The sequence below is a fragment of the Mytilus edulis genome, chromosome 2 (assembly GCF_963676685.1).
Source record: "Mytilus edulis chromosome 2, xbMytEdul2.2, whole genome shotgun sequence".
NCBI lineage: Eukaryota > Metazoa > Mollusca > Bivalvia > Mytilida > Mytilidae > Mytilus > Mytilus edulis.
The window spans coordinates 8,178,311-8,205,614 of record NC_092345.1 but is presented as its reverse complement, the minus strand read 5'-3'; the positions used below and the strand labels follow the sequence as shown (position 1 = coordinate 8,205,614).

The following is a 27,304-nucleotide window of genomic DNA, read 5'->3' as shown; positions in this document are numbered from 1 at the left end:
ACAAAGGAGGTGGTGTGGATGATATTGAGAAACATCATCTTAATTCATGGATGCATACAATTTTTGGAATTTTATAAGAAACCACCTTTTGGATTTTAAACGGCATATAAATGAATCCTCAACTCAAAATACCATAATAAAATATATTGATTAAATAGTTGTTGAGATAAATGCAATATTTACCACTGCATACTTTATGGTTTCTTCATACATAATAAAGCTTTAAATATAAAGGACACTTGTAAGCAAGATCAATCATCATCACAAAGGCAGTCATACACAAAGTTTTGATGTCACATTGTCTAATATTGTATCAACAATGTTGTCATTTGTAAATTTTGCTTAAAAAATATTTTAAGTATTGTTCTTGCATTTAAAACATTTTTCTGTACTATTTCATGCTGTATAAAGTATGACAATGCATCATTTTAAAATTCAAGTCTAGATGACACTCTTATTAATTAATAAACATAAGTTGTAAGATAACTGGTCCAACGAAATAAATATCACAGAATTGCTTGATTGTTCATTTTCACATAAACTTCTTCGGCAGTGGATTAACGATCATACTTTCAATACATTCAAACACTGTATGTGGATCTTGGTCAGCATTAATTTGTTGTCCTTGTATATATAAGTCTGCTAACTCCTCTACATAGGCATGATATTGTGATAACCTTGCCTTCACCTTGCTTTCCTCGTCTTTGGTATGTTTAGAGAGACGATCTTTAACTTCCTGTGTCCGTGGAGGATTGTATAGACTGTGATATCTGTCTCCTGTGATTGGGTCAGTGGACCGTAATGTTAATCTCTCTATCACTGAATCATTGGGCACATTGAGGAAAAACACTCTGAAAAAAAAATTATATCACAATTAACTTTAATTTACTGAGACCTTTTCTACCCTACAAATTTATTGTTGTTGCTTTGGTTTTTTTTTTAAATCATTTAAATATAAGATAGGATTGGATTTGTATAGTGATGTAGAAAAAATAGCTAATGTATAATAAATTATTATGTGTATTAGAAATTTTATCTGTGTAAATTGTTTTTGTTTCATTCTGTATAACTTTAGAAATTTGACTTGAATATTGTCAAGCTTATTTAATATCTGTTGTTCTACAACCTGTTGAGATGATGTCCTTTAAAGTAAGCATCTCTAATGGATTTCTGGGGCATGAGATAACATGTTTCAGAGTTTAGTTTGATATTCATATTTGCTGAACTTGTACACATTTTTGTTGAGTGGACAGCCGAACCCCACCATTGGGTGCTCAATTCCTCACTGTGTTGAAGACCCATTGATATCTATGGTCAGGTTGTCTCTTTGACACATTCCCCATTTCTATTCTCAATTTAATTTGCATGTACAACTTACAGTTCCTTTAGTATTAGGTACTTACCTGTTAGGAAGAAATCCTTCTTTAGCCAGCATTTCTCCCTGTTCTCTGGTCCTTGGGTAACCATGTAGCACCCATCCCCTACTGACACAGTCCAGCTGGGACAATCTGTTGCTCACTATTTTCTGTACAATTGTATCTGGCACTAAAAGAATAAAGTTTTTCTTTAATACATAAAGTTACAAGATAACTTAAAGAAAAAGATGCATACAGTCATACAATGTTTATATCATGTATATTAGAATGTACACAGAAACACATTAAATTGTATTTAATCTTGTGGTATGAATTAGCTATTCTAGAAATTCATTGGGGAGACAACTCAATTGTATTGGTATGGTAATTTATAATATTTTAAAATCACAATATTTATGCCTCAACAGCCTATTATTTCTAAGAATTAATTTTGACACAGAATTTTTGTTATCAAAATGTTTTTCTCTTTCTGTTACATTTGTTGAGTTTGTATTCAATTCAGTGTAGTAATGTTCATGTTTTTATAATATTCCAGTCAAACTAAGTTTGAACCTCAAACTAATTGCAACAGAAAATGTTTTAGTTATAACCTATAGCATTAAGCCCCCAACGTACACAGGAAAAAGTCCCATAATTTTTAGTGTGGAAAACTCAAAATCAGCATTCTCAATTTCTTATGGAAATTAACATTGGGAAGGGAGATAACTCTGCATAAATGAATATTTTTTTGGTCAGTTTTTGGTCGATTTCCCCAAAATTCATCTAAAGTATGATACTTTGATGGGGTTATAAGTTTGTATTTGACTATATTATACAATCTTCTGCTCATGAAATGTATAAATCCGAAGTGTTATGAGTATATTTTTTTTTTTGGCACATTATTCATTAAAAAAATGCAGATTTATGGCTTTGTGACCAATTTGAAAAATTAATGTGAATATTTGGTATTGTTTATATCTGTAAATTATATTTGTTCGGCATCTACCTTGTTCAAAGAGATTTTAAACCACAAAAAGAAGAATATATGCTTAATCAGTTTTATTCAATTTGAGATTCTTTAACCTTGACATGCTGAAAAATTTAATTGTCAACTAATGAATTATGAAATATAGATTGTAGCAGCTTAATAAAAGATATGAAAACACCTTTAGAGTTGTTTGTTATACTCTATAGACGGTTAAAATATCAAGAATCAATACACTCTGTTGAAAATATCAAGAATCAATACACTCTGTTGAAAATATCAAGAATCAATACACTCTGTTGAAAATATCAAGAATCAATACATTTTGTTGAATACAAGCGGTAAAGTTATAATTTTGTATCAATTTTTAATGATATTTCTGCCTTTTTTGCAGAGTTATCTCCCATATCAATGTAAATCTCTATATGAATTTTAAAATCGTGACTTTTTTAGTTTTCCTCAAGTAAGATTTTATAGGACTTTTTCTGTGTATACTTTGGGTATAATGCTAATGATTAAAGCTTTAAAATCTTCTGTTGCAATTACTTCAGGGTTAGGGTCAAATTTATGCAAGATTGGCTGGACTAAAGTTCATCAAATGGTATAACTAGGCAAAGCTCTTAAGATAGCTATAGGTATCTTTGTCTGTTGTAAATTTACAAGGGAAAATAGCTTGTTTTTTAAGGCAAGTAAAGAAGCTGAATATTTAGGTGCAAAATATGCATTCTGATGGAGTTTCTTACAATTATTGACTTTTCATAATGATGATCAGCTTACAGTAAGCCTTTTTTTTTATTCATTTTTTATCATTTTGACAATGTGTTCAAATATGTTTAACACAGATTTTTTGTTATTTTATCGAGTTGAGATTTTTTCCATAAAATTAGACATTTAGAGGTAAAAAAAATATACAAGATTCCAAAAAAAGTTTGTTTCTTACCCATCATATCTTTGTCCACATAAGGTATTGAAGCTTTTCCTTGGTCAGTTTCATCTGCTATGGATTGTTTCACCAACTGTCCACATGATACTGAAAAATGAAAAAGGTGTGTTCAAATATAACAAAGGCTTTTTACACAGTAAATTGTTTGTCTGGCAACATTTTTTATCTATCATGGTTTGTTTCATTAACAAGAAGAAATTAATAGGATAAAAGGAAATATGTGATATGATTTAATTTATCTTTTTATTTACAAGATACATGGGAAAGTTTAAGTAAGTACCCTTTACATCTGAATTGACTCTGATGTTCTAAGACACACAAACATGTATACATCTATTAATTATATTAATAGGCCAATCTTGTTAGTCATACTAATACTGTTGTTCGAGTTCAACCTGTCTAATACATACCATTAACAATGTTATATTTATTGGCCAGGAGAGCTGCTTGGACACCTTTCCCTGAACCTGTAGGTCCCAGTAACACAATTCTTGGGGTGTGTGGTGCATTAGATCTTGGGTTTCTACATAGGTATGTGTATACTGAAAATATAAAGTAAAATAATCAAGCCATTTAAAATAAAATACATAACCATTGGACATAGGTTACAGCTGCAATGTACATGTACTATCAATGTACTGTAATCAAAATTTAAAAATCAATTGCATATGCTATTATGTTGGATAAGAATTTTGATCATGAATTAATAATTTACAAACTGTTATAGTTTAGTGTTATGCTGGCAATGTAATATAATAAATAGATCACTTTTGGACAAAAATTGAAAGGAATATAGCAAAAGATATAGCTCAAAATCCTGCAGTGTTCTCCCCAGGCTGTTTTAGCGTCGCGGTACCGCGACGCTATATTTTTTCACCGTGATGCTATAATAATTCCCGCGACGCTATAATTATTCCCGCGATGCTATAATTATTTTGAAGATGCTATTTTACTTGTCCTCAATTTTGAACTTTCATTTATTATCGATTATGATCATAAAAATTATATCACCTTTAATTGTAATCCCTTTAAGTCGGACACTAAAGGCAAATAAGAGATTAAATAGCTAGGTGTTAATTGCCCTCAGGGTGATAACTGTTTGGATGCGAATATCCCAAGCCAAGCTGACACTTGTGACATGACTAATACCACGTGTCTTCAATCACCAATTTCGACATGGAAAAATGCAATCACAAAACATTTCGAAATTTACGTTTTGTAATACGAAATTTCACAGATTGAAACGATTTTTATTTTTTTTTAAAAAAGGTCCTTTATTTGTGCATCTTTCCAAAAATTACTTTCTTTCTCTTCCGGTAATACGAGAGCGAGAATTTTGGTTTAGAGCTAAACTAAGTTTAATACTTCTTTAAAAAGTTATCATAATTGGCTTAAGTCTATGTTTAATTCATTTATTGCATTAAAAGCGTCTTATTCATTCACAATCTCTTGTCAAACAATGTTTATTCTCGGACTCATTTTCGTAAATTTTTCTACGGCCGCCATTGCACATACTTGTGTAAACCGGACCAGATATGACAAAAATCCGCATTTTCATGATAATGACAACAGATGGACAGTAGACAGAAAAAATATACCAAGAGAGAAAACTACGCATTAACAGACTATTTGTTAGATAACTTTGTTAAAAATACATATCATTTTGATGTAAAGATAAGAAACAACTGGGACTAATTTATTGAGTGCCATGAAACAATGAATTTCATAAACATGATAAAAAAAGTTTTTAAATAGATTTTTTTTTGCTACTTTTGCTACTTTATCTTTACTTGATATAATATAAAAATAGTTAATTTTGTGTACTAGATATTTAGTTTTGTATATAAACAGGTTGATCTATAATGAACCATTCATTCATTTGACTCATTGTTGGGTAACTGAAACCACATATTTATTTTTATTTGGCACAAGAGGAAAAAAATAATTCTGTAACAATAAATGAATAAAGAAAACATAAACTGAAACAACTGTTTTTGTGGTTATAGTTTAATTGTATTCTCAGTTATGAATTGAACAATATAAACTCAAACATATAAAGGAAATAGAGTATCAACGCGACGCGACAAACGACATTAAAAAAAATACAGTTATTTTTTTTACGCAAAATGTGATGCTATCCAAAATTTCTGGGGAGAACACTGTCCTGAGTGAAAAACTTTTTATGTAAACCATAAAAGATCAATAGAAATGTGAAACATTCATCAATGTAAATATTAGGTTTAACAATATTACCAATCAGGATCTTATAAACCAAACCTGTGGGTTTTCATTATTTTTTGCCATGGCATTGCCAGCTCCTTCTCTACTTATGAGTTTGATTATCTCTTTAATTTGGTATCTTTCACCAATCTTGTATACCATACAAACAATTTTTAAATATTTTACCTTGTGAGAAGACATCAGCTTTAGGCTGATCAGCATTGATAGTTTTAACTGTCTTCTGGTAACAATCTAGCACTCCATCAATATGGCGATGATATTCTATCAGTTTTTGTACCATTTCTTCCTCTTTGTAACCTGGAACTTCTTCTAGACGTCCCTGGATCTCAGGATTTGTAGGTAAATCAAATGTAGTATGGTAAATGTCTCCTGTCTTTGGATCAATCCTTTTACCTTGGGCTCTCTCAATCAACACAGTGTCTGGTGCATCTAATATAACTGAAATATAAACAAAATTTTCATTATACAAACATGTACAAGTTGTTTGGAATTTATTAAGTAATGCATGTAATCAAGATACGTGTTTTTTTTTACATATATATTTCTAAGATACCATCTACTAGAACATTTTTTGTTATTTCATAATAATTTAGTTTTAGATGTAACGCGTCTTCTGATTGGCTGACATTGTTTTGTTTATCATATCTTAGACACAATTTTGCCATGTGACCATCATCAAAGTTTTTTAATGATTTACGTTTGTTTAAAATGGAATTTAGAATTGAATTATAAGAAATAACTGTAATATTTTGTCAGTCTACTCGAAATAACATAAAAATGTGGTGCACACTGTAAATAACCCTTGACGCGTGTTATTCAGTGTGCACCACATTTTTTGTTATTTCATAATAATTTAGTTTTAGATGTAACGCGTCTTCTGATTGGCTGACATTGTTTTGTTTATCATATCTTAGACACAATTTTGCCATGTGACCATCATCAAAGTTTTTTAATGATTTACGTTTGTTTAAAATGGAATTTAGAATTGAATTATAAGAAATAACTGTAATATTTTGTCAGTCTACTCGAAATAACATAAAAATGTGGTGCACACTGTAAATAACCCTTAACGCGTGTTATTCAGTGTGCACCACATTTTTAAAGTTATTTCTTCATAGACAGAAAAAATATTAGTCATTCCTTAAATAATTTGCCATTTTAAGAGAAAATGTTAATCTTCAATCTTATTACAGTTCATATGGTATTTCATATCAGATCTTTTTTATACAAATTTACTTGTATATATATATACAAGTTAGTGCTTTGATATTCCAATACTAATGAATATTTGCCAAGTAAAGTACATATGTAATTAAGAATCTGGCTTTTACATAAATTTCATTAATGGATTTGAGAACTGCATTGGATATCAAACAGACCAGCAACCACAGAAGAATTAAGTCCTGATCAAATAAACCTACTAATATGAACATGCTCAGATTTTTTTTACAAAGTTGGAACACATTCCCCACACGGGCCACACCCCCAACCTACCATATCAAGTACACATGAGGAACAGTTATAGTGTTCCACTTGCAGATTTTTTCTTCTATATTTGACATACCTGTGTGTTTTGCATAAACACCAGCAGTTTGTAGTGCTAAAGCTTGTTCTCTAGTCTGAGGAAATCCTTCCATGACCCAGCCTTTCTTTATACAGTCAGCCAGTTTCATCCTGTCAGTCAATATCTTAACCCATACTTCTGTTGGAACAACCTGTGAAAATAAGTAGGAATCTAAGGATCTAAAGTATTATGGTGGTTAAATGTTTGACTGCTTATGATTTATTGATAACTATATCTTGAGATTACAGAATTGAAAGAGTTCACAAAATAATGATTCAGGGAAAAGTATCTGATAATTTTCCATCAACAAGTTACTACTATGAACTGAGAAACAAATGTGATAAACAGTGCAAAAATGAATTTGAACAATTTCATGTCATTACAAGAATTGTTTCAAACTCTCACAGATACATGTTCTGTAAAGACAGTCTTACTATGGTGCATCAATATAAACTATCTATGAACTTCATGTTAATAAAAGACCAAGCACCTAGGCTTTTAAAATGCTTTCAGGCCTGTAAAAATGATCTCTAAATGCCAGCATAATCTAAGTTAACTCAAATTTTCCAAAGATTGAGAGCTCTGGGCATGTGGTTTTAAAATTTATTCTGAAAGCTGAAAGAGGTGTCTATTTTTTTAGTTTTGTGATTGTACTTTTTTCAGTGAGTGTACACTCCTTTTGTTTATACACAGCTGGTCTGTGATGCAATACCTGTCTCTTTTTTATCATCTCCTGTACTTTAACTTTGGTGTCTGTTTCAGCTTCAGCAACCATATTGTCTTCTGTCAGGTGTGCAGTTCTTAGTTTATTGGAACAAAGTTTGGCTATTGTCTTCTTACCAGAGGCTGGAGGTCCTAGAATTATTACTTGAGGAACTGAAAGTAGAAAACAAAATTATTTTTTAATAAAGCTTTTCTATTTAAGAGCTGTATATGTATATATGTTCCGGACCATATGAGTATTTGGACCATACGCGTATGGTCATGACCATATGCGTATACTCATATGGTCCGACCATACGCGTATGGTCCGACCGTACGCGTATGGTCGGACCATATGAGTATAATACTCGTTTGGTTATTAACGGGCCGGACCATATGAGTATTTGGACCATATATAGGTATATTTATTTTTCCAAATTACATTATAAACGTTTCAATAATACAAGAACTTTATCTAAAAAAACAGTGATGGTTTAAAACATGACAATTTTTTAATTTTATAATAAAAAAAACTACGTAAAAATTTAATATTGATGCCATAGTTAGTTTTCATCGCTAGTTACATTAGTGCATGTAGGCTTGGATGACATTCACTTCCACACGGTATCATAGCTTTTGCAAGTTTTGTGCACGATCTTTTTCATTTACACATTTTGTTTGCGAGTGAAAAACAAGCCTTTTTTGCAGCTGCGTACAGTGATACCGAGGTCTTTGGCAATTCTGATGTCTACAGTGTTTTTAAGAAGCTCTAGATCTCAAATATCGTAAAATGGTTGACTGCAATACACCATCTTCACAACACAACTTAAATAAACTAATAGTATGCTACTTTCCAGTGACTTCTTATGTAACAGTTCATTAAGAAATTTTTGGAATTTAATTTTTTAGTCAACATATTGCCATTTACTCGTAATAACAAATCGGTTATGACCATCGGTAATGACCATCGGTATAAAATGTGTTTACTTTAAATTTGACAATTAAGTAAAATTAACAATGTGAAACTTCTTATTTTTATTTAGCTTATCTTTTTATTATAATATAACGATAAAATTACCTATATGATAGCGTCTTTTGAATGAACGGTCATACCATATGAAGAGTTTAGAAGTATTAAAAGTAAACTGTAACAGAGTGTTAATTACCCCGACCATACGCGTATGTCATGACCATACGCGTATGGTCCAAATACTCATATGGTCCGGAACATATATATATATCTCTCCATAAAACAAATTGAAGAAAAAAAGGTTTGTAATGCCCAATGAACATCACAATAATTACAACCTAAGTTTAATTCAAGTCACACCATTAATTTTACAAATTGATAGGAATTTAGAATTTTTTTTATTGCTGAAGATTTAAACATACATTCAGAATTTGACAATTATTGAATTAAGAGCAGGTCTCTTTTTGTATGGTCATTTAATTATTACCTCAAACATATATGATATTTTATAATTTTTTTATCTTGTTTAAGAAAAAGAAGACTTATCTGTAACTATGTGTGTTTGAATTTAAATAATATAGGTTGTAAAAGCTGTATCACATCATCAATTGAACAAATGTATTTTTTATAAAATAAAATGCCAAATATCTTTTGTTTAAGCCATGTCATGTTTTGGAAAAATTTCAACATTTGAACAAACAAGAATTTACATTTACAGCAAATAAAGTGATTAGACAATTATTTTTCTTAAAAAAAATAGCAGTAAACCACTGCTTAAAGTGCCAGTAAATCGTTGATCAAACAATCCATACCATCATTGTTGTCCCTCTTCAGTAATTCCACCAGAAATACTAATGGATCTGAGGGTTTGTTGATTAATAACTGTTCCATTAGTCTCTGAAAGTATAATTAACTACATTATAACATTGTAACTCCCAATTAAAGTCATTACATATCTCCATTTTTTTCTAAAGTTATGATCATTGATTCATTTTAAATAAAGCATAGATGAATAAATTAATGTTAAAAAAAAAGTTTATATTTTTAAAGTCCATATTTCACTTAAATGATATATCTATTTTCTATAATTGCAGTCCATATTTTACTAATAATAGTAATTAGTATCTTTTTTTCAATATTTACAGTCCATATTTTACTAATAATAGTAATTAGTATCTTTTTTTCAATATTTATAGTCCATATTTTACTAATAATAGTAATTAGTATCTTTTTTACAATATTTACAGTCCACATTTCACTTAAGATATATATATCATCTTAAATGATACTACTGTACACAACACTAGTCTCTACATGTACATCTATATGTAGTAGGTGCTCTCTAGTTTCTGATCAACATATTGCTTCATCCTGCAGGTGCAACGTGTAACAATGACATTGTTGAGAATATAATGCAAATGTTAACGTTATGTTTACCGTATTTATGTCTTTAATATGTTTATGACGTTTACCTTTGTTTGGGGCCTTCGATATAGATTTTGATCATAAAAGTAACACAACACAAAGTGTAGAGTTTTATTTCTTTATTACAATACAGGCATATACATGTAATTAGTCTGTAACACTATTGTATATATATATATATATATATTTATGTGTATTTGGTTAAGTAATAGTATGCATCCTTGAGCTGATTTTTTTAACACATTGATTCAAGAGAGGTAATGTGATGATCTTCCTAGATATGACAGACTTATCTCATCTAGAATCTTGGTCAAATACTTGGTTGCTAAGATTTCACCCAGATAAATGTAAAGTCCTAACAACAGGGAAACAACATGCTAACAACCATAAATACAACCTGTGTAACACCACACTAGAACATGTTGACAAAGAAAAAGACATAGGAGTAACCATTGATAACAAACTAAATTTCGAACAACATATATGAATGAAAAAATAAATAAAGCCAATAGTATTATGGGACTAATTAGAAGGACATTTACCTGCCTCAATGAGGAAATGTTCTTATTACTTTATAAAGCATTAGCAAGACCAAACCTCGAATATGCCAATGCTATATGGAGCCCATTCAAAGTTAAAGATATAACAGCACTTGAAAATGTTCAAAGGCGAGCAACAAAATTGATACCAACATTGAAAGATCTGAGTATGAACAACGGTTGAAGAAGCTTAAATTACCAACACTTAAATACAGACGAATGAGAGGTGATATGATAGAAGCTTACAAATTAACATCGGGAATATATGACGAAGCGTTACCTAACCTACTCACATATAACACCACTTCTGCTACTAGAGGACACAACAAAAAACTGACTATCCAAAGATGCAACAAAAACATAAGATCTAACTTCTTCACACAACGAATTGCACCAATATGGAACAGCTTACCCAGCAACGTTGTAAATGCACCAACTATTCAGACATTTGAAAGCCGCCTAGATAAATATTGGACAAATAGTGAAATGAAATATAACTATAGAGCAAAAGCTGACACAGGAACCGGAACCGAAACAAGTCAGCAAATAACTAAAGATTTGAGCATAGTGGAGTGATCCAGCGCTGAGTTACAGACTATGTAAGACTATGTAAGTAAGATATTAATTTTAAGTTCTTATACACCGTATCGCTAATCCCAGCCGCTTGAACTTTTGACGCATACAACAATCACTTTTCCATTGTGGTGTCAGATATTTTGTTTTATGACATCAAAATCTTACGGGAACCTATGTGATCTCCAGTAATGGCGGTCAAATAGCAATAAGGTGTATTGAATAGTTCTTGTGAAAAGATACATGTATGTAGTGTAACCGGAGAGCTGAGCATGATTTTACTTGCAAAATCGCATGTCTCCACCGGGACCTCTGTGTTACAAGGCAGCGCGTTAACCGACTGAGCTAAAGAAGTTCTTCCTTAGCTCAACCGCTTACGGTTGACTAAGTATCTACTAAGTTTTTCTAAGGGAAGCGATCCTGTCCACAGGCACTTGTTTCTATCCATTGGAAGACCCACTATCAACGTATATTTACGAAATATACATTGATAGTGGGTCTTCCAAAGTGGGTCTTCCATTGGATAGAAACAAGTGCCTGTGATCCTGTCACAGTAGTATGGCAATTCAATAGTCTAGTCATTAAGAACCTGTCCTGAAAGAACAAATTTACTAGTGAATTATCATTCAGCTTAAAAGTGACATTCATCATTTCATAATTATTGCTATAAGTAGACAAAATAGTAACATGGTTATCATTTACTTTACGTGCTTGTGGCTGTGGAAATAAAATATAACTTATATATAAGAAATCTACGTTTTATATTCAAACCTTATATAAATCGAATATTCCATGTTTCTCGGCATATGTTCCGAACTCTGGGGGAATAAGGAGGGGTCTTTTTGTTTGATCCATAACGGAAATTTGATAAATTAATCGGTTTTTTAAATTAAAAATATTATGCAGCAGTTGATGGCGTCGTGTTGCTAAGCGTATGTGTCGAACGATTTCATTGGATGAATTTTATATATATATTTTTTACAAACACGGTAATGGCGATGTATATATCCGGAATATTTTTTTTGTAGTCAAAGTAATTAGGTTAGAATGTTTTCTGGGGAAAGCAGTTTCGCAAAGAAAAACACAACTGAACTCATACAAAAATCGGATTACGTTAAAGCAGAAAACAACCAGGCTTTCCCATCTGTCTTAAATCGGTTGAAAACAGCTATACTTATTTAAAAATCGAATTTGACTGATGTATAAATGACTTGTAAATTCTAAAAAGAAGAGAAAACCATGCAATCTAAGTGACAGATCCTTGCCTTGATATTACACATTATTCGTATTCTTTTTCATATATGGAAAAAGGAACGATTTTGGCACATCATGTACACTGCTTCCTCCCTCGATAAATGGGTAAAACTTGGTATTTCACATCAATCCTTTGACACAGCAACACTCATTAATATAGTGAAAGCTTGAAGTTTGGGCAAAGTCATTTAAGTCTGTCCATTTGGGACATCAAACAGGTTGATAGAGAATATTGTTATACTATTGTTGAACAATTCAGTGCTTCGGATATTTTTGGTGACAAATGATTGATTGATTGATTGATTGTTGGTTGCTTTACGTGACAAATGTAGTTTGAAACACTGAACGTGAAAAGTAAGAGATCCTAAGACGTTTCTTTCATTTTTCGGTATTGAAACTGAGATTACTATGACACAATTTAGTACATTTACTGTAAGCAATACCTAAACAAAACATTTCTTCTTATACTGTGTATGGCGATGCTGCATGAAATGTACTAAATATAATGCAGCTTCCTATGTACTAGACATTTTTATTAAAGGACCAGCAACGGCTTGATTTCTATTACACGTACTGGTAACATTGTTTAATACGGTATCAGTGTTATTATTTTATCTGTACTTTTCCACGGACTTCATCAGAATTTTGTTCTGTTAGTGGTCGGGTTTGAAGGGTTGAAAAACGCATGAACATGCAATACGTTCGCTTGCCTGTTCTGTTCAAATCAAGAATATCATCAATGGTTGTCCTGTCAATTTCAAGATAGACTGTTAAATATACATGTAAGTTGTTGAATTTGTCGAAAAAAGTTAGTACCAATTAATTTATGTCGATGTCATTAAATACGAAGACGACTCTTCATTTCATTATTTTCGAAAGCCATGATTAGTCAAACAATTGTTTTTATGTATATCTGAAGTTGAAATGCCAAATTTCAGGTATTTTATCGTGGAATTTACCTGACATTAATTCTTGATTAAAATTGTACAGATAGTATTGTCCTAGTTCAACTTCTCTTATCACTTTCGCTCAGAGACATGGAATTGAAATACGTGCTTCTCTTTCTCGGTAAGTGACTTTCTTACGTTTATTTACACCTAACAAACTTAAGCAAAACAATCGAAGAAACTATAACTAGATAGACTAACAACTGACAAATTTTAAAATAAAAAACGAAGCTACAGGATCATGAAAGAAAGAAGGCACTGCTGGATAAGATGTACCAAATGAACAAAATTGTCATCTTTACTAGGAATAAATCAAAATCAGGATGCATACTGAAAATATTCATACAATGTGATGAGTTGGAACAATTCCATAACCCGGGGCACCTTGTCGATTAACAACGAATACATACAAACACACATACTGAAGTGGAAATACATTTAAGGGTCGGTATATATACCGTCAAAATCGAAGAACTTTCTTTTGTCTATTCCATATGTAACGTTATAAAAGCCATGAACATCCTGGCATGGAAGCCACATTAGTAATTGGAAAGATTAAACTATTAGTTTTCCAAGTACTAAGAATATGAATAAGATTATTTATTGATCCCATAATTCCTTGAGGGTAAACTTCACGTTGACATAACAAGATTCTAAATAATGATTTGATAACGCATTTACACAATGAAATTTAAAACTGTTAGGCAAGCAACGACCAATTAATATAAACCAATTAGACAACTCTCCATCCAAGTCACATTTTGTACACATCTTATATAATTAATGTAAGTTGTATATACTACAAGATAGAACCAGAACAATAAAACGAACGTATTGTTACCAACTCTGCATACCACTTTTTTGCGAACAATTTAATAGTAAATACACTAGTTAGGTCCTGCAATTTGGGTTCGACGGGGAAGATAGGCGGGATATTAGGAATGTCAGTGAAAAATTAGGGTTCAACGGATTGGAACAGCAAGCTATAAAGGGCCCCAGATATCTCAAGTATTAAAACAAGTTAAAATTAAGAACAATCACACCTTCTTATTTTACATTACTTTTTATGCTATAAGCCTATAACCATATTTTCTAGCTCTGTAAACATTCTATTGTTTGTTTATAATGATTTGAACTTGTCGGTATAATGTAATGTTGGAAAGTATTTTTGTTTTACAGCGGCTGTATACCCCGAAGCAATTGGTAAGTTTTTGTGATAGGAAAATTATAATAAGGAGCCCATTTCATAATTGGGAAATTCCGAATGCACCAACACAAGTTTGTCTGCTGAAAGGGTATTACATTAAAGTACACGATTCAACATGTACACCATGTGTAATTTTTTTTTCCTTCTTACATTTTTTTTATGTGGACTTCTGAATGCCTTAATATTTTTTTTATCTTAATTAACATTTTTTTTATCTGAGAATTAATTAATGTATTTCAAGTACAAAATTCTCAATATTTTATTTTAATTCTGTCAATTTGATAATGTGTTTGCTAAGGGGGCTGTGACGTGCATCTGTCGACACCCTGGATCCGCCTCTCGCGATCGTATTATATTTTTTTTTCGTTTGATTTAAAAGTAACATATATTTTTCTGTATGTTAAGGTTTACGATGTCTTTCGTGTCAAGGAGTGTTTGAACCAAGGTACTGTATCCAGACCACTCAATGTTCACCAGGAGAGGTATGTAGTCTTTGATGGTTTGTCTACATTGGAATCAGTTAGTGTAGTTCATGTTTACAATCATAGAGTATGAGTGGTGTAATCGGTGTGGTTCATGCGTTCAATCATGGAGTATGAGTGGTGTAACCGATTTGTGTGGTTCATGTGTTCAATCATGGAGTATGAGTGGTGTAACCGGTTTGTGTGGTTCATGTATTCAATCATTGAGTATGAGTGGTGTAACCGGTTTGTGTTGTTCGTGTATTCAATCATTGAGTATGAGTGGTGTAACCGGTTTGGTTCATGTATTCAATCATTGAGTATGAGTGGTGTAACCAGTTTGGTTCATGTATACAATCACTGAGTATGAGTGGTGTAACCGGTTTGTGTGGTTCATGTATTCAATCACTGAGTATGAGTGGTGTAACCGGTTTGTGTGGTTCATGTATTCAATCACTGAGTATGAGTGGTGTAACCGGTTTGTGTGGTTCATGTATTCAATCATTGAGTATGAGTGGTGTTACTGGTTTTTGTGGTTCATGTATTCAATAATTGAGTATGAGTGGTGTAACTGGTTTGTGTGGTTCATGTATTCAATAATTGAGTATGAGTGGTGTAACTGGTTTGCATGCACGTGGTTCATGTATACAATCAATGTATATGAGTGGTGTAACTGGTTTGTGTGGTTCCTGGATTCAATCATTGAGTATGAATGGTGTAACCGGTTTGTGTGGTTCATGTATTCAATCATTGAGTATGAGTGTTGTAACCGGTTTATGTGATTGATGTATTCAATTACTGATTATTAGTGGTGTAACTGGTTTGTGTGGTTCTTGTATTCAATCATTAATTATGAGTGGTGTAACTGGTTTATGTGGTTCATGTATTCAATCATTTATTATGAGTGGTGTAACTGGTTTGTGTGGTTCATGTATTCAATTATTGAGTATGAGTGGTGTTACTGGTTTGTGTGGTTCATGTATTCAATTATTGAGCATGCGTGTTGTAACCGGTTTATGTGGTTCATGTATTCAATCATTATGTATGAGTGGTATAACTGGTTTGTGTGATTCATGTACTCAATTATTGAGTATGAGTGGTGTAACTGGTTTGTGTGATTCATGTATTCAATTATTGAGTATGAGTGGTGTAACTGGTTTGTGTGGTTCATGTATTCAATTATTGAGTATGAATGGTGTTACTGGTTTGTGTGGTTCATGTATTCAATAATTGAGTATGAGTGGTGTAACTGGTTTGTGTGGTTCGTGTATACACTCATTGAGTATGAGTGGTGTAACCGGTTTGTGTGGTTCATGTATTCAATCATTGAGTATGAGTTGTGTAACTGGTTTGTGTGGTTCATGTATACACTCATTGAGTATGGGTGGTGTAACCAGTTTGGTTCATGTATACAATCACTGAGTATGAGTGGTGTAACCGGTTTGTGTGGTTCATGTATTCAATCATTGAGTATGAGTAGTGTAACTGGTTTGTGTGGTTCATGTATTCAATCACTGAGTATGAGTGGTGTAACCGGTTTGTGTGGTTCATGTATTCAATCATTGAGTATGAGTGGTGTCACTGGTTTGTGTGGTTCATGTATTCAATAATTGGGTATGAGTGGTGAAACCGGTTTGTGTGGTCGATGTATTCAATTATTGAGTATGAGTGGTGTAACCGATTTGTGTGGTCCATGTGTTCAATCGTGGAGTATAAATGGTGTAACCGGTTTGTGTGGTCCATGTGTTCAATCATGGAGTATGAGTGATGTAACCGGTTTGTGTGGTTCACGTGTTCAATCATTGAGTATGAGTAGTGCAGCCGGTTTGTGTAGTTGATGTATTCAATCATTGAGTATGAGTGGTGTAACTGGTTTGTGTGGTTCATGTATTCAATTATTGATTATGAGTGGTGTAACTGGTTTGTGTGGTTCATGTATTTAATCATTAATTATGAGTTGTGTAACTGGTTTGTGTGGTTCATGTATTCAATTATTGAGTATGAGTGGTGTTACTGGTTAGTGTGGTTCATGTATTCAATTATTGAGTATGAGTGGTGTAACTGGTTTGTGTGATTCATGTGTTCAATCCTTAATTATGAGTTGTGTAACTGGTTTGTGTGGTTCATGTATTCAATTATTGAGTATGAGTGGTGTTACTGGTTTGTGTGGTTCAGGTATTCAATTATTGAGTATGAGTGGTGTAACTGGTTTGTGTGATTCATGTATTCAGTCATTGAGTATGAGTGTTGTAACCGGTTTGTGTGGTTCATGTATTCAGTCATTAATTATGAGTGGTGTAACTGGTTTGTGTGGTTCATGTATACAATCACTGAGTATGAGTGGTGTAACTGGTTTAGTTCATGTACTCAATTATTGAGTATGAGTGGTGTAACTGATTTGTGTGGTTCGTGTATTCAATTATTGAGTATGAGTGGTGTAACTGATTTGTGTGGTTCATGAATTCAGTTATTGAGTATGAGTGGTGTTACTGGTTTGAGTGGTTCATGGATTCTATCATTGATTATGAGTGGTGTTACCGGTTTGTGTGGTTCATGTACTCAATCATTGAGTATGAGTGGTGTAACTGGTTTGGTTTATGTATACAATCATTGAGTATGAGTGGTGTAACTTGTTTGGTTCATGTATATAATCACTGAGTATGATAGGTGTAACTGGTTTGGTTCATGTTTACAATCACTGAGTATGATAGGTGTAGCTGGTTTGGTTCATGTACTCAATCACTGAGTATGAGTGGTGTAACTGGTTTGGTTCATGCATACAATCACTGAGTATGAGTGGTGTAACTGGTTTGGTTCATGTAGACAATCACTGAGTATGAGTGGTGTAACTGGTTCGGTTCATGTACTCAATTATTGAGTATGAGTAGTGTAACTGGTTTGGTTTATGTATACAATCATTGAGTATGAGTGGTGTAACTTGTTTGGTTCATGTATACAATCACTGAGTATGAGTGGTGTAACTGGTTTGGTTCATGTTTACAATCACTGAGTATGATAGGTGTAACTGGTTTGGTTCATGTATACAATCACTGAGTATGATAGGTGTAACTGGTTTGGTTCATGTATACAATCACTGAGTATGATAGGTGTAACTGGTTTGGTTCATGTTTACAATCACTGAGTATGATAGGTGTAACTGGTTTGGTTCATGTATACAATCACTGAGTATGATAGGTGTAACTGGTTTGGTTCATGTATACAATCACTGAGTATGAGTGGTATAACTGGTTTGGTTCATGTACTCAATCACTGAGTATGAATGGTGTGACTGGTTTGGTTCATGTACTCAATCATTGAGTATGAGTGGTGTAACTGGTTTGGTGCATGTTTACAATCACTGAGAACGAAGGATGTAGCCGATTTGTGTTGTTCGTTTGCAAATCTTTACAGTTTCACTTTGTGTATAAACTAGACTAAGAACTACTTCATTTTATTCATATTTTTCCTCTTCTAGCAATGCTATACAGAACAAGTGATAGATGATAATTTATACGTTTTTTATAACGTTGGATGTAAATCTAGCCAGGTCAGTATAAATATTTTATTAAAATGGTTTTATCTTTTTTTTCCCCCTCTTTATTCTTTCTTCATCTACTGTGTTTTCATTTCATAAATTCAGGGAACACGCACACAATAAAATTTAAAAACTCTAATGTTAAGGAAAACAACAAGTAAATGAATCGGTTAGCCTTACATTCTTAAAACTGTATCGGATTGACTAACAGATTTGTTGATTGATCGACTGATTTATTTATTGGTCGACTTATTTATTTATTGATTGACCAAATGATTTATTGATTGATCATTTAATTTATTGATTGATCAAATGATTTATTAGTTAATCGATTGATCTGTTGATTTATCGAATGCTTTATAGATTGATAGATTGATTGGTTGATTGCTCGGATGATTTATAGATTGCTCGGATGATTCATTGATTGCTCGGATGATTAATTGATTGCACGGATGATTCATTGATTGCTCGGATGATTCATTGATTGCTCGGATGATTTGTAGATTGCACGGATGATTTGTAGATTGCACGGGTGATTAATTGATTGTACGGGTGATTCATTGATTGCTCTGGTGATTCATAGATTACACGGGTGATTAATTGATTGCACGGGTGATTCATTAATTGCACGGATGATTTATTGATTGATGGGATGATTTATTGATTGCACGGATGATTTATTAATTGATGGGATGATTTATTGATTGATGGGATGATGTATTGATTGATGAGATAATTTGTCTCCTTGACTTTATGTTGCATTATGTATAATGACGGTAGACCATATGATAATGGAATTCGAGAGTGTCTGGTATTATCAGAAAATAGCTTCTTTGTGTCGTATCTGCTTCCTCGTGTTGTGTTGTAGGAAATATAACCCACGAATAATTCTCAACATTGTATGAGACATACAAAATGACCTGGCATGTATTTTGACAATTTCAATCGGGAGGTCGCTCGACAGAGAATACGTACGCTGGTTTATAACATCTCGCGAGTGCCACCATGCAGATCTATCAATGTATTAAGTCTGTAGTCTAAAGTCTGGGAGAAGTTCGTTTCTGCTTAGACCCGAAGAGCAGATTTTGGTCAATGTTGAGTAAATTCTGTAATTCAAAAATGTGTTGTTTATGTATTAAATTAACCATGATTTACTCTATTCAGAAGATTCAAGTATTATTAGTTATACATTCATAAAGTGTTTATAAGTCCTATCTACATGTAGCTCCTCTTTAAACCGTCCTATGACCGAAAACCGAAAAAAAAAACATTTTTTCTGCATTAAAGGGTCCAAAAATTGGGTAGTTGCTTGCCCATCGTTTTCTTCTAGCTACGCCCCTGTCTACGTGTGTGGACGCAAACTATAACGAGACTTTCCAATGCTGTTTTGGCGTGTTTTCAGGGTGATTGGCTCTGTTAGTCTGTCGAAAACATCGCCTCGGCATATTTTCAATACTATCAAAGGGTTTCGATAAATCTAATGTCGATTGGTACATAGCATCGCAAACAGATAAGCCGTACTCTGTAAAATGTGCTCCAAAACTACACGTCTTAGACTGAGTATAATAAATTCAAATCTGGTAAAAGATACAAGTTACTGTCCGATTTTTACATGATCTCCAATAAAACGTTTAATTTGGAATGCCGTTATTTAATGACAGTTCATCAATTAAAAAAGTGACAACATATGTGTTTTCTTTAACCATAATTAATTCATAAATTTTTATTTTGGCAATTTTTTGTTTGCTTGCCGAATCGATGTGCACGCAAATGTGTTTATTGAACAAACTAGGGTGAAATATACACGAATAAAGATGGCTGCCTTTCTCAGATCTTGAAAAATCAAACACAGACAAAATCTACATATTTTTTTTTTATTCTTCTATAATACCAGGTATTACCATTTTAGCTGTGTATACATACGTTAAGTTATGTCTGGTTAAGTTATCCCTTTAACATGGACACATTATCTATATTCTAATCAGTTTGACTGGTTATTATCAAGTTGTCGTTTTATAGTTGTGTAAAGTAGCAGATCAAGAAGGTTTTGGGAAGAGAACTGGACAGTTACACGTTTGTGAGAAGTGTTGCACTACAGACAAATGTAATAATCAATCGTGTACACACCCGAACGGTAAGTATAAAACCTAACCACAAACACTCAAACGGTAAGTAAGTCTAAAACCTATCTACACACACCTGAACGGTAAGTCTAAAACCTAACCACACACACCCGAACGGTAAGTCTACAACCTAACCACACACACCCGAACGGTAAGTCTAAAACCTTATCACAAACACTCAAACGGTAAGTCTTAAGCCTAACCACACACACCCGAACGGTAATTCTTAACCCTAACCACACACACCTGAATGGTAAGTCTAAACATTATCACACACACACTCAAAGGGTAAGACTAAAACCTTACAACACACACCCGAACAGTAAGTCTTAAACCTAACCACCACACCCGAATGGCAAGTTATAAAACCTAACCACACACATCCGAACGGTAAATATAAAACCTTACTACACACACCCGAACGATAAGTATTAAGCATAACCAAACAAATCTGAACAGTAAGTCTTAAGCCTAAACACACACACCCGAACGGTTAGTCTAAAGCCTAACCATACATACTCAAACGGTAAGTCTAAAACCTAACCATACACACCCGAACGGTTAGTCTTAAACTTAACCACAACACTCAAACAGTAAGTCTAAAACTTACCACACACCTGAACGGTAAGTCTAAAACCTAACCACACACACCCGAACGGTAAGTCTAATACCTAACCACACACCCGAACGGTAAGTCTAAAACTTAACCACAAACACCTAAACAGTAAGTCTAAAACTTTACCACAAACACCTAACAGTAAGTCTAAAACCTAACCACACACACCTGAACGGTAAGTCTTGAACCTTATCACACACACTCTAACGGTAAAACTAAAACCTTACCACACACACCCGAACGGTAAGTCTAAAACCTTATCACACACACTCAAACGGTTAGTCTAAAACTTAATTACACACACCCAAACGGTAAGTATAAAACCTTACCACACACACCAGAACCGGTTAGTCTAGAACCTACCCACACACACCCGAATGGTAAGTTATAAAACCTAACCACACACACCTGAACGGTAAGTCTAAAGCCTAAACACACACACCCGAACGATCAGTCTAAAGCCTAACCATACACACCCGAATGGTTAGTCTAAAACCTAACCATAAACACTCAAACGGTAATTCTTAAAACTAACCACACACACCCGAACGGTAAGTCTAAAACCTAGCCATACACACCCGAACGGTAAGTCTAAAACTTAACCACAAACACTCAAACAGTAAGTCTAAACCTAACCACACACACCTTAACGGTAAGTCTAAAACCTAACCACACACACCCGAACGGCAAGTTTAAAACCTAACCACACACACCTGAAAGGTAAGTCTAAAACCTTATCACACACACTCAAACGGTAAGTCTCAAACCTTACCACACACGCCCAAACGGTAAGTCTAAAACCTTATCACACACACCCGAACGGTAAGTCTAAAACATAATCAAACAATGGTGGATTTTTTTGTTTGTTTTATTATTGTAAAAAATATTTTTTCAACACAAAAATGACTATGTCTATGTAAATTAATATAACGTTTGATATCTTTGTCGTATATATGTTTTTAAATATTGGTAACAAGAGGTCACATTTCAAATATATGGCCTATACGTTGTAGTCTTTCTTCTCCTTGCACAACAATGTAAACAAGAACGTGTCCAAAGTACACGGATGTCCCACTCGCACTATCATTTTCCATGTTCAATGGACCGTGAAATTGGATAAAAATATAATTAGGCATTAAAATTAGAAAGATAATATCATAGGGAACATGTGTACTAAGTTTCAAGTTGATTGGACTTCAACTTCATCAAAAACTACCTTTACCAAAAACTTTAACCTGAAACATGCACTTTCATTTTCTATGTTCAGTGGACCGTGAAATTGGGTCAAAAGTTTAATTTGGCTTTAAAATTAGAAAGATCATATCATAAGGAACATGTGTACTAAGTTTCAAGTTGATTGGACTTCAACTTCATCAAAAACTAACTTGACCAAAAACTTTAACTTCTATCGTAGGTGGGGCATAAAAATATCATCGCTTTAATATCTCACTGTTATTAGCTCACCGGGTCCAAAAGGCCCCATGTAAGCTTATACCATCACTTGGCGTCCGTCGTCGTCGTCTGTCGTCGTCGACTCAAACTTTTCAAGGATCATCTCCTCTGGAACTACTGGGTCAAATGTCTTCAAACTTTAACTGAATTTTCCCTAGGGTATCTAGTTTATAAATTGTACCAAAAGTTTTGATCCATCAACAAACATGGAGTAACATTGTTCAATAGGTCAAGATCTATCAGCCATTTTCAGACAAACCCAACAACCCATTTTTAGTTTGCTGACACTAAATTGGTAATTTTAAGGAAATTTTGAAGTTTTTGGTGAATATCTTGAATATTATTGAAGATAAAGATAAAATGTTATCAGCAAAATTTTTTAGCGAAGTAAGATCTACAAACAACTTTAATTTGACCAAAATTGTCAATTGACCTCTTAAGGATTTATTGGCCTTTACAGACAATTTTTAACACTTTGTTCATCTTGCCTTATTCAAGAAAGTTTTCTGGGTTGAAACTGCTGAATTCTTTTTCGCGAAACTTTCACTGAATGAGTAACAGAATATCTGTATAAATTTTGAATTTTATTTCCTTGCACGTCAAAAAAACATAGCCACTGTGGCTATAATGGAACTTACGGGTAAAATGTATTTTATTTTTTTTGCTTTTGAAAAACACCTGACAGATACAAAGAACATATAAATGGCATTTTAAGCCACCTATTAATAAATATTAATAGCAAAAATAAGCGTTGTGGAAAGATTTTCATCAAAAAGTTACAGGTTAGCGATTCAGGCTCTTGAGAGCCTCTTGTCTTAACACGCCATGCTAAAGTTTTGATCCACAATTTGAGTATAGTTTCGAAAAAAAAAAATTCTTCGAAAGAAGTGGTATTTTTTAACGTGTTGTTTATCTTCTCTTCCAGGTGGCCCTTCACATATCTGCTTAAAATGTCCAGATGTCGCTAGCCCTCTAGATTGTAAAACTTCGGGAGTATGTTCAACGGATGAGGTATTTTTTTTATTTTTTGGCAAATCTTAAGTTTGTAACTCTTTAAGATTATACATACATAATTTGTGTAAAAATACTTTGATATGAAATTAACTGTTCTGTGGTTTTATTTACCGAAAAGTTACCATAAAATTAACTTTTTCCTCATTTTAACAGATGTGTTTTACACAAGAATTTGTGAATGCCAAGCTTGAAAGAAGATACAGTTTGGGATGTGAAAAGACAAAGGTTTGTAAATAGACTTTTGCTTTGTTTTCCTTTCAAAGGCCCAGTTATGTTTCATCTGCCGGCGTTCATATGCAACTTTCTAATTAACAATATTTTAATTGCGAGTCATATGATAGTACTATTTCTGCGAAAGTGGAAGTGGTTTACATTCAATCAACCAATACAACCAAATGTCTTATAAATATTTTAATACGCGAGGTAATTCCCTGTCCTATAAGTGCTACTGCTCAATTTATCATTTTTTAAGAAATGAATGTTTTGTAAGAGGGTTTGAATTGGGTTGGCAGAGTAGAGAATACTGGGAAAATACAGCAGAAAATGGGCCTGGAAAATAAATAATAGAGGAAACGAGAACATGTCGAATCAGACTTCAAAATTGGTACTTGCTAAGTAAGAGCAAAGACTGGTTGGCTCGGAGTCAGAATAATGTGTACGTGTAGGGCATGTCTTCCTGCTGTACCTTGTAACTAGCCTGGTTTGTTTTACAATAAACTTGTTTGATTTGATTGTAAGTAGCACGTTAAAATTCGATTCTGTGTGTCGGTCTAATATAAAGCAAGGTTAGTATGCATATAACATTATAATTGTCTCGTCTGAATGGGCATTTTTAAAGTCTTAAACAGTCTAACATCATCATCTTTGAAAGAGTGGTTCTTGTTGTACCTTAAAGGTCCAGATCGAAGTCATGGCACTTTCATTCTAACGCCCCAGTCATCATTTCTTGTAATGTTTTAATTCTTGATCGCCATTAAAAAGCCTGACCATTCCATTCTGTATATGTAACATACACTTGTACATTGACAAATTACATCGATCTATATGCATCATTGTGTTCAATAAAAGTTAAGTTTAATTCAAGATTTTCACTCAGAAGAAGATAAACAAACAAATAATAATATATCATGGCTTTTAAACGAAACAGACTTCAGTGAATACCTTCCTTGAGTTCTTCAGTGGTTTTCTATGTCATTTGGTCTCTTGTGGAGAGTTTTTTTTATTGGCAATCATACCACATCTTTTTCATATTATCAAATGAAGTATACCTATTATATTGTTGTATAACGTGTATAAAAAGTTTCAATACTATGGTAACATCAGAATATACTTTCAGAGATGTGAACTACTTGATCAGTTTGTGCCGCATCAAAGAAGTACACAGTTGTGCAATCAATGCTGTCTGAATGCAAACTGTAACAAATATTTATGTACAGGTAAGTATTTCTTCTTTATAAACTACATTAGGGAATCTCTTAATAGAGACATCTACAAAGACATACTCTTAGGGTGAGCAAAGTGATCATAACCGCATATTCAAGCCAAGGGTTACGACCCAGTCTCATCCTCCCTTGGAGAAGAGATAAGGGGGTTGTTAGTTAACCAAGGGTTACGATCCAGTCCCATCCTCTCTTGGAGAAGAGATAAGGGGTTGTTAGTCAACCAAGGGTTACGATCCAGTCCCATCCTCTCTTGGAGAGGAGAAAAGGGGGTTGTTTTTTAGCCAAGGGTTACGACCCAGTCTCGGGGGTTGTTAGTTAACCAAGGGTTACGATCCAGTCCCATCCTCTCTTGGAGAGGAGATAAGGGGGTTGTTTGTTAGCCAAGGGTTACGATCCAGTCCCATCCTCTCTTGGAGAGGAGAGGAGGATAGTGTTCGCTAGACAAGGGTTACGATCCAGTCCCATCCTCTCTTGGAGAGGAGAGGAGGAGAGTGTTCGCTAGGAAAGGGTTACGATCCAGTCCCATCCTCTCTTGGAGAGGAGATAAGGGGGTTGTTTGTTAGCCAAGGGTTACGATCCAGTCCCATCCTCTCTTGGAGAGGAGAGGAGGATAGTGTTCGCTAGACAAGGGTTACGAACCAGTCCCATCCTCTCTTGGAGAGGAGAGGAGGATAGTGTTCGCTAGACAAGGGTTACGATCCAGTCCCATCCTCTCTTGGAGAGGAGAGGAGGAGAGTGTTCGCTAGGAAAGGGTTACGATCCAGTCCCATCCTCTCTTGGAGAGAGATAAGGGGGTTGTTCGCTAGCCAAGGGTTACGATCAAGTCACTTTCTCTCTTGGGGAGGAGAGGAGGGGTCTGTTCGCTAGCCAAGGGTTACGATCCAGTTCGCTAACCAAGAGGGACTAGGTAAATAAATCTACACTTGCATATCATGTAAGACTGTCCGGTGGACTTTTATTGCTTGTTTGCTGTCTATTTTTGTAGGAACGTATAGATTTACTAATGATTCTTCGTTTGCTCCGTTAAAATTTGGTGTTCTGATATTGCTTAGGGTAGGGGTCTATTTCGCTCTTTGAAATTCTATGTTTCTGTGGTTATTAGGAGCACTCCATTTTTGTTTCAGATTCTTTTTCTATTTAATTTCAGACAGTAATATAAATGGAGGTCAAACGATTAATCCAGAAAAGACCATAGCAACAACTGTACGAGCAATACAAGTTCCTTTAACTCCATCATTTATTTTTACCAAGGCACCACCGACTACGACTACGGTACCACCGGCTTCGACTACGGTCGGAAAACCATGCGAAGATTCAATTATCATCAATTGTAGGGACCTGAATGCTACTGGAACATTGTGTACCCCGAATTCTCCGGCTGCAGCTACATACTGTCCGAAATTTTGTAAAATCTGCTAATGTATCAAGTTAAACATCAGTGAGCAGGAAGGAATGAAAAATTAATAAAATGACAATTTGGTCGTTTCATCTTCTCGTTGTGTTTATAAATATGAAAAGTCAACTTTTATTATCGATGTCAATGTTGTTCGTGTGTTGCATGTACAGGGGCGGATCCAGGAATTCCGATTAGAGGGGGCGCGAATTATATATTCTTTTTTGTGTAGATTTATTTACCTAGTCCCTCTTGGCTAGCGAACTGGATCGTAACCCTTGGCTAGCGAACAGACCCCTCCTCTCCTCCCCAAGAGAGAAAGTGACTTGATCTTTAAAATTTTTGAGGTAAAATTATTGAAATATTCTTCTAAAGGGGTGCAATGTAGGTATTTCGAACTATTCTGAGGTAAATTTAGCGAGAAATTAAAGTTTCTAGCAGAAACCGCCTAAATCCACCCTGTCAACAATATACAATCACTATAGTGACTGACTACCGGATGGACGGACAGATGTAAAACAATATATATGTATATGTATATATGTTCCTTTTCCGCGTAGAAC

At 33.8% G+C, this 27,304-nt stretch overlaps 2 protein-coding genes across 2 annotated transcripts; one reads left to right on the top strand and one right to left on the bottom strand.

Annotated features, from left to right (window-relative positions):
• Positions 1 to 129: 129 nt before the first annotated feature.
• LOC139511367 (adenylate kinase 8-like) lies at positions 130 to 12,241 on the bottom strand. Its single transcript, XM_071298032.1, has 9 exons — positions 12,069 to 12,241; positions 9,573 to 9,657; positions 7,801 to 7,964; positions 7,089 to 7,239; positions 5,690 to 5,962; positions 3,694 to 3,825; positions 3,281 to 3,370; positions 1,404 to 1,545; positions 130 to 851 (listed from the first exon to the last, which is right to left on the bottom strand). Exons 1-9 carry the CDS (start codon positions 12,150 to 12,152, stop codon positions 533 to 535), a joined length of 1,440 nt encoding a protein of 479 aa, XP_071154133.1. The 5' UTR covers positions 12,153 to 12,241; the 3' UTR covers positions 130 to 532.
• A 1,310-nt stretch (positions 12,242 to 13,551) lies between these two features.
• LOC139511349 (uncharacterized) lies at positions 13,552 to 26,836 on the top strand. Its single transcript, XM_071297995.1, has 9 exons — positions 13,552 to 13,619; positions 14,678 to 14,701; positions 15,111 to 15,187; positions 18,642 to 18,713; positions 20,721 to 20,835; positions 23,818 to 23,903; positions 24,060 to 24,131; positions 25,243 to 25,342; positions 26,496 to 26,836. The coding sequence occupies exons 1-9, from the start codon at positions 13,589 to 13,591 to the stop codon at positions 26,765 to 26,767; spliced, it is 849 nt and encodes a 282-aa protein (XP_071154096.1). The 5' UTR covers positions 13,552 to 13,588; the 3' UTR covers positions 26,768 to 26,836.
• Positions 26,837 to 27,304: the final 468 nt, after the last annotated feature.

What these genes read in the sequence shown, in the direction of transcription:
- LOC139511367 (XM_071298032.1), bottom strand. Translation starts at nt 12,152, where the DNA reads ATGGATCAAACAAAAAGACCCCTCCTTATTCCCCCAGAGTTCGGAACA. An exon ending in GAATATTCGATTTATATAAG is followed by an intron (nt 9,658 to 12,068) that starts GTTTGAATATAA and finishes TTATACTTTCAG; the next exon opens with AGACTAATGGAACAGTTATT. An exon ending in AGCTGATGTCTTCTCACAAG is followed by an intron (nt 3,826 to 5,689) that starts GTAAAATATTTA and finishes TTATATTTTCAG; the next exon opens with TATACACATACCTATGTAGA.
- LOC139511349 (XM_071297995.1), top strand. Translation starts at nt 13,589, where the DNA reads ATGGAATTGAAATACGTGCTTCTCTTTCTCG. An exon ending in TTGGATGTAAATCTAGCCAG is followed by an intron (nt 18,714 to 20,720) that starts GTCAGTATAAAT and finishes GTCGTTTTATAG; the next exon opens with TTGTGTAAAGTAGCAGATCA. An exon ending in ATCGTGTACACACCCGAACG is followed by an intron (nt 20,836 to 23,817) that starts GTAAGTATAAAA and finishes CTTCTCTTCCAG; the next exon opens with GTGGCCCTTCACATATCTGC.